Source organism: Ochlerotatus camptorhynchus, unplaced genomic scaffold (assembly GCF_037179485.1).
Source record: "Ochlerotatus camptorhynchus isolate MF236.1 unplaced genomic scaffold, CSIRO-AGI_Acam_v1.1 ptg000082l, whole genome shotgun sequence".
NCBI classification, from domain to species: Eukaryota; Metazoa; Arthropoda; class Insecta; order Diptera; family Culicidae; genus Ochlerotatus; species Ochlerotatus camptorhynchus.
In genome coordinates, this window is record NW_027040572.1 from 2,532,755 (window position 1) to 2,545,107 (window position 12,353).

The 12,353-nt window shown below is 34.6% G+C and overlaps 1 protein-coding gene across 3 annotated transcripts in view; it reads right to left on the minus strand.

The window, feature by feature from the left end:
• The window catches only part of l(3)mbt (lethal (3) malignant brain tumor), a 44,071-nt gene that overhangs the window by 30,737 nt on the left and 981 nt on the right, over positions 1-12,353 (minus strand). Inside the window, exons 1-2 of one of the 3 annotated variants that reach the window (XM_065217961.1) lie at positions 2,025-2,117; positions 1,252-1,925 (exon numbers count right to left, since the gene is read on the minus strand). In XM_065217961.1, the coding sequence (XP_065074033.1) occupies positions 1,252-1,719 (468 nt within the window). In that variant the 5' untranslated portion in view covers positions 1,720-1,925; positions 2,025-2,117. Of the gene's footprint in view, positions 1-1,251; positions 1,926-2,008; positions 2,118-12,353 lie in introns of those variants that run through there. The other 2 variants (XM_065217963.1, XM_065217962.1) reach the window with 2 other exon arrangements.

Sequence of the window (12,353 nt, forward strand, 5' to 3'; positions counted from 1 at the left end):
CACCGTGATTTTTCCATCTGAAATTTATAGCGTTACGTGAAGATTCCTGGCCCACCGGAGTGATGTACCGAAAATGTAGCACATTTGGAAACCTACAAAACCTAAGAAACAACTACATACTTGAAGCCTGGTGTTTGCTATCAAAATGAAGCATTTTTTGTAATGCTATTTGTTATTCTCTTGTGAACTTATTTTCTTGTACTGTTTGATTCGATTATTGTATACCAAACTGTTATTGGTTAAGAACTGAACTGCCGTTTTACGCATAATTGTCCCATGTTCTGTGCAATCCTTTTGCACCGTGGGACTCTTATTGTAGAATGATAATGAATGAACGTCATTATTGAATGGCCCTTCATCAATGTTCAATCAGTTTAGTTGCTGGTTTAGGTTGTAATTCTGTCACTGAAAATTCAGTTCTATTGATGAAGCCACAAGTTACATTGCATTGGCAATTGCATATTTTAAATGCATAAGATATTTTTGTTTAATGGTTTGATAGCGTTGACGTAGGATTTTATTATACGTCACTTATAACGATAAAGCAAGTAGAGTAAGTTGTTTTTCTTGTTTTTTGTTGTTTATAACAGATATAAACCATATAAAGGTTAATCAACTTTATTAATACGCTAGCATTTGTGTTTATACTTATCTGATAAAATGTTTGATCGTTGTGCGAGTATGTAGCCCTGGCCTGCAGTCATTTTGAGGTTATAGAATGCAATTGTGCTCACGATTGGCTTGATAACTTACCAGCCAGATAAAACGGCTTTGCCTGATGAGTGTGGAATTTGCAACTTTGAAATACTTCAATGTAATATACCTTTTACCCAGAAGTAGTAAAATCGAATTTGTTTACTGAACTGAACGATTTTATTTCCAACAAGAAAACAAAACAAATGATAGCGTTTGCAGTTACTGGCGTAGGCAAAGAAAATGATACGAATAAACGAAAAGAACGACCTGCGAGAGAGAGCAGAGGCAACGTGACAGTCACAACTCGCACTAGATAAGCCGCTGCTGGTTCGTTGTGCAGTGTACGGTACACGGTGTATAAAAATAAAAGCACCGATGAACGAATGAACGAACGGCCTTTATGCCAATGAAAGGCAACATATCTAGAGGAGTTGTCTGTTGATGTAGGTATATTTACCTACGCTTCGTACGTATGAATACAAAAATGGCAGCAGCAATAATTTCCGATTCATTTTAGATATGATAACACAGAAAACAAAGAATGAAAAGACTTACCTTCTGTTGGAGCGTTTTCATAGTACCAGCGGGAACAAACTGAACCCCACCATGGCTGGATGGTCCACCGGTTCCGGGATTCGAAGCGACCACCACTTTCTGCATATTGGCGTTATGAATATACTGCTGTTGGGGATCGGCCGTCAAAACGTTGATGGGAAATGCCCCGGGTGGTAGCGGAGTGTCCTTGTTGAGCACAATTACCGAGGTAGAATCAATTCCTGAGCCTACCGCAAGTCCTCCATCTATCGATGGTGCAGCAAATGACAGTTGCTGAGGGGTCACCGATAGTGGCACAGAATTCGGTACCAACAGCGAGCTCGTAGCATTGATTGTCAACGGTGTGCCACCAGGAAACAGTATTGGTGAGTTCCGTTGAACTATTACTTTCTGCTGTCCACCGGTTCCGAATGTTCCCGTTGGGGATATAAGCTTGTCGATCAGATCACTTTCGTCGGGGTCCATCATGGGGTCTCGGTGAAAAACTGGTTTCTTGCTCCTGCTCAAGGACACCACTAGAGAATCACTCTCTCACACTGCAAGAACTGTCAAAATTACGTTCCTCTGCACACGGATTTCACTTCTACTTCTATCGAGTGCTTCCACTTTCTGGGACTAGGTGTCACGCTGCAGATCACGAAGGAATGACACCAACTTATGTTTCGGGCGTCTTTCTGTTGAGATAGAAAGTAAAACTGTTGTTTATGTTATATAAAGCAATAAGCTCGTTGCGTTTCAGCAGCACACTGCACTTTACCCTTCTGCTCACTCACATCATTCAGCACTTTCAAAGGACACTAGAGCACGTCTGGCTTTCAGCAAAATGCTCTAACCAACAATCTAACACGAAATTATTTTTTTTTATGTTGATGCGTTCGCGAGAGCCGCAGTTTTAGTAGTCTTATAAGCTGGTTGCTATCGATGTAATATAATGAATGTGTGTACACTTCTGTGGGTACCTATCTATCTCGTGTAGTGGGTTGGTGGTCGTCAGTGTGCAGTTAGTCAGTAAGTAATGTTGTGAGTGAGAAATTTGTGAGAAAGTCATGCTCAGTGTGAGTGAGTGAGGGAGCAGAGTGCCGCTTTGAAATAATGAACACCGAATGCAGTTCAGTGAGGACCGTTATTGGGGGCGAAATCATATTGCGGTGGTGCATTTTCGATGCATATCGTGATAATGGAACAACCTGCATGAACAAAATACACTCCCCTCATCAACATAGCTTTATTCTATTTTTTTTTGTATTCTGACAGTCGACTGCGTCGCCCATAGTGAAATAGTTTTTGCACGGTCGTTTCCGCGAGAGAAGAACACCCCGTAAAAAAATACAATGAATTTCATTGTCATTGTAACCAAGATATTTACTGTCAAAACATTGAACATTTTTGTTGATTACCATAAAATCACAACGGAATTCGTGGTTCACAACAATGAAAATCATGGTATTTCCGGAGAACTTTGAGATTAGGGCGTAATTGCTTTTGTAAACAAACACGTCAATCGCCAATTTCTCGCAAATTAAAGCTCAATCTAAAAAATTAACGGCACAAACAGGTAGATAAATTATTCCTTTATCATTTAGTATGGTTTGTTCGCGATAATAAGTTTCAATTTACGATTAATCGGCGATAGACGTGTTTGTTTACAAAAGCAATTACGTCCAAATCTCAAAGTTCTCCGGATTTGAGATATTTACAGTAAAAAATAGAGCATCTTAACATATTTTCTCGAACAAATTTAATCTCATCACATTAATTTTTATTGTTTGAGCATTGTATCTTTAAAAATACAAAATTTATTTTTCTCCGTACAATAATTAAACAATAAATTTTAATGTACTCAAAATTCAACATTGTTTTATTATAATTTTTTTTCGGGACGTCACAGACAAAAACAAGCCAGTTGTCTCCTCTTCCTCTTATGGTGGTAAGCTCCAACCGGTATTATCCTCGGATTAAATCCCGATCAAGAATGTCCGGCTGCTTTGATGTCGACATCAGATTTAATCAACACGACTCTAAGCAAATATTATGCAGATCATCCAAACAGGGACGGAATTAAAAAGTAATCCGAGTTGGAGCTTACCAACTACACTGAAAAATATCCATTGGAAAAAAATACTATATTGCTAGTTTAAATTAAATACTTTCGCCAATAGATTTTTGCAGAAAACAATTTCATTTACTTGTACTATTATTTTTATCATAATTACTATGCATTTTGAGCAAGCATAGTAGTTTTGCCAGAATTATAATAAATTTGTTAACATTCATAGTCAACTATACTGAATTCATGGTAGATTTAACGGTAATAAGCGTGGTTATATTGAAAATAAGTGTTTTCTGCAAAATAGTATTCCTAACTATGGTCCTTGTTACAGTGTAGCCAATGTGAACGTTGGCTACACTGAAACAAAGATAATAGTTAGGAATACTATTTTGCAGAAAACACTTATTTTCAGTATAACTACGTTTAAAACCGTTAAATCTACCATGATTTCAGTATAGTTGACTATAAATATAATCAAATTTACTACCATTCTGTCAAAACTACTATGCTTACTCAAACGGCATAGTAGTTTTGATAGAAAAAATAGTAAAATTAAATGAATTTCGTTTCTGCAAAAATCTATCGGTGGGAGTATTTAATTTAAACCATCAATATAGTATTTTTGCCAATGGATTTTGTTTCTGTGTAGGTTGGTAATGTAAACACACTTGCACACTCAGAAATTATTACTGACCTCGGTAATTTTTTTTCTGCAAACTTTCAACAACTGCACTGAAACTAATCGACATGTACCGTTTATTGGATCCATCTTATAACATACCAATGTCAGCAGATTTATTCATTCTATGTGATGATTGATAGACTCCATTGGATTATCACTTAAAAACTATGACTGCGATATGGAATAATTTCTATCGTAATTTCACATACTTAGTACTTGATAATACTTTGCTTCGAACGTGGTTAGCGATAGGTAAGATGTATATGAATATTGTCTGATATATTTCATGGTGACAAACTGTTGATATGTCATGGGTGCGAACAGACATATAGAAACTAATGGAAAATCATATAAGTTTGCACTATGAGAAAATTCAGTAATATATACCTGTTTTCTTGATGAATATTGCTCACTAAAAGATATATCTTATAAGATATTAATGTTAATTTTATTGGAGTTGCTTTTAACGATTTTTGACGTTTGTTGATATGTTGCGTGTAAACAGACATGTAGCAACTATTGGACAGTCATTTAACTTTGCAGGATAGGAAAACATGTATATCTCATTGTAATAGCTTCCTTTGATGTTTGACGTTTAAAGATTGTAAACAGATCTATACCAATTATTATATAGTCATATAGATTTGCCTTTTAAGAAATCCAACAACAAACATTTGTTTTAGCATGTTTTTCTGGGATGAATATCGCTTCCAATAAAATACATCTTACATGATTGTTCTTCATATATTCTTGAAACAATTTTCAACGATGTTATCGTACACTCATTAAAATGATTAGTCGAACTAAATATAGCTAACAACAATGATACTGTATTGAATAATCCTTCTTTGTTATTGTTCCATAAGATAAGGTGTTCCGAAAAAGAATGTATTGAGATTGAAAAAAAAATATTCTACTGCAATATTTACTTTGCTAAGATTCTAATTGTAAGCCTTCTACGGCTAATTCAGATTCCAGCACTAGCACTTGAACTTCATGAACCAGTTCCATGAAATCATATAATGTAGTCGTTGTTTTATTGCACACAGGAGCATTAAGAAAGATTTGAACAAACGACACCACCGAAACGGAACATAAATTTGCCAGTGCTATTTTTCTTCACTCTAGCAAAACGAGCATAACGTTGCACTACATTCCATGTCGAGAGAGCTGTTCTTACTTCATGCTAATTGAACGAGCTCAATCTTGAAGTCAGCCGTGGCCCAGTGGAATCGAGCGCAGACACCGAAAGCATCACACCTCAACAGTTCTTGATCGAATCCCAAATCAGCTACAATAAAAAAGACACAACTGTGAAAGCTCCCACTGCCTGATGTTTATTTTTCGATTTATTTTTAGAAATCGATTAAATATATGTGTCAAAAGAAGAAGTAAATTTCATGTGATTTTCACATAAACTTTACTTCGATTGATTTATGACACATATATTATATTATGGTGAAAAGTAAAGCTTATGCTTATGGGTTTCAAATCCATTTCAGTTAATTATTGTAATTTGACCAATTTTCATTTATCATATGACGCTCATATAAATGTTACCAAATTATCTGCATTGTAAATGTATCAGATATTCATATAGAATTTACCTGACACATTTTCAATCATATCATTTTCATTGGATTATCTTATAGCGCAAATTTATTAGACTTTCACATAACAGGAATATGTCATATTGGTTCAGTGTGGTAAAACCTCGGGTAAAATGGTAAAACTATGACCCTCATTTCAGAAAACAGTTTCACTAAATTTTAGTTTCAAAATACTGTCAGCCTTGTTTAAATACTTGAGTCTTGCCATTGTGGTAAAGTTTTCATTGTTTTGAAGCCTAAACATTAATTAATGAAAATGCATGATTTTTACCTAACAGTGAAAATTCGGTAAAAATTACCGAAGTCATTAATCATTTCTAAGTGTGTAGATATAAAATACCAAATAAGGTTGGTAATACCCCGTACAGACTATGGCTTATATCATGTAATATAGGCTGTCTTGCAATGAGCACTCATACATCTACTTTTCACTGGAAATCCTATGTATGAGTGCTAATTGCAAGACTATCTATATTACATGATATAAGCCATAGTCTGTCCGGGGTATAAGTTACTATACTGCCACTATTCGCATAACAGTCTCATTTTCATTTTGCAGCGTAAAGTGCGGCAGTATACTTATAAGTCGATTTAAAGCCGATCAAAAAAGGAGGGATAATGGCTGCCTAGTAGGGAGGCCCAAAATAACACACTTTGTGTTTACACTTATGGTAGTTAACTATACTGTACCAAAGCATGTTCGAATGAAACCTTAGACCATTCAAATCGAAACATCGAAATCGTTTTTTCAAATGATAGCTGCAACCGGATGACGCTTGTTTTGTAATAAGATGATGCTCTTCTCGTCTACAGGATGAACATTGATACGAGAAGTGAACGGACCTCAGTTGAAATACGTAATGCTCTCTGTAGAATGATTGTCATCCCAAATTGAAAAATACAGTCATACCTCGATATAAAGCAACCTCGATATAACGTAACTCGATATAACGTAACTCAGCTTATAGATACCTATAGATAGCCTATAGATACTATAGATTCCATAACCGAAACTAGTTTTCATGTATCTTCCATTGGAAACGCACATGATTTTAATCCATAATCGAAATTAATGGAATTCATCTGAATTTCACACAACATTTATGCGATTACGTTAATTTTATATGATTTTACATATGAATTTCATCGGCCTTATAATATTCATGTGATTTTGTGGTGGGATTTGCAGCTATGTGATCACAGGAAAGTTATGTGAAATTCACATGGATCACATCCATTAGATATGTGATAATTTTTTTGAGTGATAGATAAGCGGAGACAAAGTATAACGTAGCCAAACGAACTCTCAGTTAGTGTAGCCAAACGAGCATGACGTCATCATGGTGTTTTTTAGGAAGAAATATTGTAATATTATGAGCATAAAATGCTTTCCACACTCCACATTCCGATTTATTTCGCGGACAACGGAAGAACGAAAGATAAAGTAATCCTCGGTTCATTGTTGCAAAGATTTGCTTTGCACTTCATTTTGAACTTTTGCGCACGAAACAAAACAAAACTGCACAACGATAGAAATCTCCTTATACCTTTTGGCAAATTACTATTGCTGATTATTCATAAAATATATAAGTCAATTAATAAGTAGACGCCTTGCAAAATGTTAATGAAGATCATGTGTCAAATGAAATGTATAAGCGGTCACACATACCTTTTATGCATTCTTATATGACCTATGCGGTTTGTCTTATGGAATGTATAAGGCTGATGTTTTGGCAAAAATGTATAAGTGAAACATACGAATAATATAATTGATTTTCGGTTTCGTGTAGCACTTTAATATTCAACTCTACATACCATTCTGACCAGCGCTTCCTTAACACAAAAACACAAAACGTATAACGTTTGACAGCAGAAGATGCGATGATCCTCTCATCTTCGCTTTTAACTTGGATTATTTCACAATTCTGGCTAGTTAAGCAAATAAACCAACCAACCGACAGTATCCTCAATGCTTTCCGATCGTCGGTGTATCTAACTAATCTGACGGTATGTGTATCGACGAATCATGCAGGGTGTGATACCGACGAATCAATCAAGGTATATGTGAGTAGCACACAACCCAAGTAGCATTTCTTGTTTTATTGCACTCTATTAGTGGTTATTGAGATCAATTTCATAAAACCGCCAATAAAATTAATAGCTCCAGCACAACCTTTTGATAACCGCTATAAGATCGTCATACAGCTTAGTGGACCACTCTTGATAAGGTTTATAAAGCATGTTTGAGAATCACAATAAAGCTGTCTTAAAACCTTTTGTCAGGAAGCCTCGTACTCTACAAAAGGTTCTCATAGCCTCTATAAGAGTAATATTGTATCCAAGCAGTTTTATTACGCTTTGGTGAAAATCAGTTATAAAGCCAATTTAATTTTTATTGGCTTCAAAGCAACCGCCATAAATTAGCTTGTTGTGGTTCTGTTCTGCTGAAACTTTTTTTTCCAAATGGAAATCTTTAGCGGTAAAAATAGGTTTGAGTGTTGGTGTCAAGATCACCATGCAATCAATTTTGTTTCATGGCGACATTAGTGAAAATCTTAAAAAAAAATATATTACTTTTTAGAAGTTCCAAAAAATAAAAAACATATGCGCTTGAAATGTTATCGTGTATATTGAGATAATATGAGCGTTAAATAAATGCGCCTCCAAAATAATTCAAGTTAACAAAAAAAGATTGTTTCAGAAATCAAATGAATTTGATGGAATCACCTTAATTTTACAGAAAATAGATCTCAATACATAAATTCATACCAATGCACACTGGAAATCATTTCGGATCTCTTATTTAGCCATTATTTTATTGAAATTTCTTGGATTTTATTCCAAGGCTAATGGCATTTTCATAATGACAATATGGCGACAGAGGACAGCAGGCAAGAAAAACACCAAGCGCAATTTCTTAAAATGTCTAATGCTTACATTGCACACTGGGTCAGGAATGCAACCTAGCGGAGCAAAATTAATAACTCCAAACGAAAAAAATAATGTTCCATTAAAATGAAGAAATCTACAAAACACAAAAATATACCTCTCTCAAATTTTGATATTTTGTTTATCGAGTATTGCTTAATTTTTGCTGAAAATGCCAGGTTGCGATTTTTTGCGCTTTGGGAGATATTAATGTTCAAAAATTGTGGTTTTTTCTCGATTTTTCAACAATATCTTTGAAATTTGAAGCTTAATCCAGTATGTTTCTTCACAAAAGTTATTTATTTAATTTATTTGCATAAGAGAAAAATATAACATTATAAAGCTGTAAGCAAAAAACCCGAAACAGAAAAAAACCATATTTTCGACATTTTTTTCTTTAACTCCATATAACTTGGAACCAGTAGACTGTGGAAATTTTACGTCTTTGAAAGAGCTGTTCATTTTGTCAAGATAAACAACTTTGCCGTAGACATCAAGTTTCCAAAACGTCAGAGAAAGAAGTTAGATTGTGACACCATCTTTGCGGAAGAGTTTTGAACTATTTGTTTATGTCAATAGATGGTCCTTATTATGACGAGAAATTTGCCGAAGACACCAAGTCGCGGAAATGCTTCGTTTTGGAGTTATTAATTTTGCTCCGCTAGGTTGCATTCCTGGCCCAGTGTGCATGAGATGAAAGCCAGAACAGAAAAGCATAATGCATGATTTTATTACGAGAACTATTTTCTTTTTACAAGAGCAACTCAAGCTGAACTTTGCATTAGGTCCTAAGTAACATTGATCGATTCTCTTCCTCGACTTTCTCTTTCGTTAATAACTTATTCACAGAACCGTTTCTTGATGTGTTTGTCGTATTGGATGCTAGATAAAAGCTTCTTTTATCGATTTATGTGCTGAAAATACCTGGGAATGTCTTTACATGACCGTGGGGATGCAAAGAGAAAGTTGACGAAGCGAATCTGTCAATATTACTTAGGACCTAATGTAATGTTCAGCTTGAATTCATTTTTTTATTTGAGGGCAAATGTATATTCCTATTCTACGGGTGCAACCGATGAATTTTACAAACATTTAGAAAAGTTTTGAATGGTACATTAACCATTATGAAAAGTTATGCGTGATTTCAACCTTTTTGCCCTAGGACTGTCACCATTCCATGTATTTCGACCAAGATTCGACCGTGTCACCCCATGTATATGCGAGCGAGAACGGAAGAATCATGGAGATTGCTGACGTTTTTCTTACGCACAGTACGTCGCGTATACGTATACACGAAATGTTTTCATGCTCATGCTAACAATTTTGTTGATTTTCTTTGCGCTCCGCTTGGAAGTACCTGAAAGTTTTGATTCTTTTCTATGTTGTTAAAATAAACCACTTATTTACATTTCTGACAAGTTGCAACTGAATGCTTATAATTGTTTTAAAATAACTGTTTCATGGCCAACTAGTTTTATTGCGCTTACTTATAAAGCAACGAAAGGATTTATTTTTTGGTTTTATAAGGGCAATTCATATTACTTTTTTGTATACTTCAAAGCAATCATAAAACCTTTCATAAGTGAAAATAGCATAAGCATCAGTTGGTTTTTTAATTAGCTTTATAGGGGTTTTGTAGATAGCTATAGGAATGTTTCATGACTTGCATTGTATATGACCGTCATAAAGCTGTAGGTAATGGTTGCAGCTGCAATAAAACCTTTATAAATTTTGAATATAGCCAAGCAGCTCTAGATTTGTTACTTGGGAAGGAAAAGGTGTATCAGTTTGTTTTATCAAAAGTCTTGTCCGTGTTTGCGAAAACTCAACGATTTTCATAATTCTCTTAAACGTCCCTTTATCCAACTAATAGCAGAAACAGATTAAAAAAAAGCATTAACTTTTAAATAGGATTTAATAATCCCATATGGACATTGCTATCCAATGTTTCTAATTTCCTATCAAATGTTACATACGTTCTTTTAAAAATTTATGCTTGATAGGTGTTTTAAATTTATTTTTCTTCGATGAAATTTATGCCCGGAATTCAGCGGCTGCTATATGCCCAATTTATTCAAGACATTTTTTTCAACTCCGAGGTGCATAATGACTCTCAATTATCAAAAGTGGGTATGAAAATAAGACCGATAATCAATTTAAAAGAAAGCACATATCGATTTTGCTCTACGCAACGTAGGTGAAATTTTTCTAGCTACAACCTTTCTTAAGACCACTTTTTAATTGAACGTAAAAAAAAGTGAGTTAATTATTAATTTCCAAGTCTATAACTCTCTGATATGACTAATCGACTGCATCTTGAATTTAAGGTTTAATTTACTTTGATGCATTTTCAAAAAATTCAAATTCAGTTTTTTTAACGCATCATTTTAAATTGCAAAAAGCTCGCGTCATTTGGTGTAAAATAGCAAAAAGAATAGAATGATGCGAGCTTTTTACAATCTAAAATGATGCGTAAAAAAAACACAATTGAAATTTTTCGAAAATGCATCAAAGTAAAATAAACCTTAATTGTTGCACAGACATGCACATTAGCACTGCGTAGTGAGAAAAATTTGAACTACTGTTCAATAACCAATCGGCCTTGACCCACTGTCAAACATGGACAATCATTTGCATTCATTTCATACATTCATTTACATTCATTTGCCTCTAACTTTTTTCATCAACAGCATTCCGCAAAATAATGCATAGAGCTTTTGTAGGTATGTTATAAGCTACAACTTTTGATCATAACTCAAATCTGTATCTCTTATGCATCACGAACTATAGCAGGCAGAACTTGGAACTGTTTTTCAGTGAATGTAAAATACATTCACTGAAAAACAGTAGTGGTTTCTGTTCGCTCTGGTTCGTCATGCATAAAAGATACGGATTTGATTTGTTAACAAAAGTTGTAGCTGATAACAAAACCTCCAAAAGTTCTATACACCATTTTGCGGAATGCTGTTGAATAAAAAAGTTAGAGGCAAATGAATGTAAATGAATGCACGAAATGAATGCAAATGATTTTCCATGCCTGCCCCAACTGTACAACTTTACCGAAGACAGTAATATTCTATAGGGCAAGGTTGCAAATACGCATTTCACATAAAAACAAATGTTTTCGGCATTATGAAGTCATTCAGATCATATGTTTTATTCATAAAATGCTAGAAGAGGTTGCCAAGTATGTGTTTGACGAATAAAACTTGTCAATTTCGCTTCCTGAAAGTCGCAATCAGTGATTTTATAAATTTTCACTCACTCACTCAGCATTATTGTGACTGGGACACTGCAATCCGGTTGTAAAGTAAAACCGTTGCGATTATACTACCAGATTGCCGTGTATGTGCCTCATTAGGCAAGATAGAAATCTACAAAACATATTGATGATGTTACTCCTAACGGTATTATCCTGCCCATATAAGCATAACTCTTTGCTTTAATTCCTATTAATATGGGACAGTTATGTTTTATAGGCAGAAATCCTGTGCAAATATGTTATAAACCAGTTATTTTTTGTAAGTGCTGTTTCATGTACTGGTTGGTGTTTAACACAGTAAGACTTGTGGAATTAAAAGTGTTCTTAAGATTTTTAAAAAGTTGCACACGCGACTTATTTAAATTCTTAGTTCAGAGATGCAGGATAGTTTAACAAACGCACCAGTATACTCAGTTCGTTCATCGCAGTCAGAGTGTCAGAGAAGCGTTATATACGAGCCGTGAGTTTTACAATCTAAAATACAAGACATCAACATATCAACTTCATCAATGCAATTGTATGCCACAAGTATGATTAAGGTTTCTAGGTTCTTAATTGAATGTGCATGCA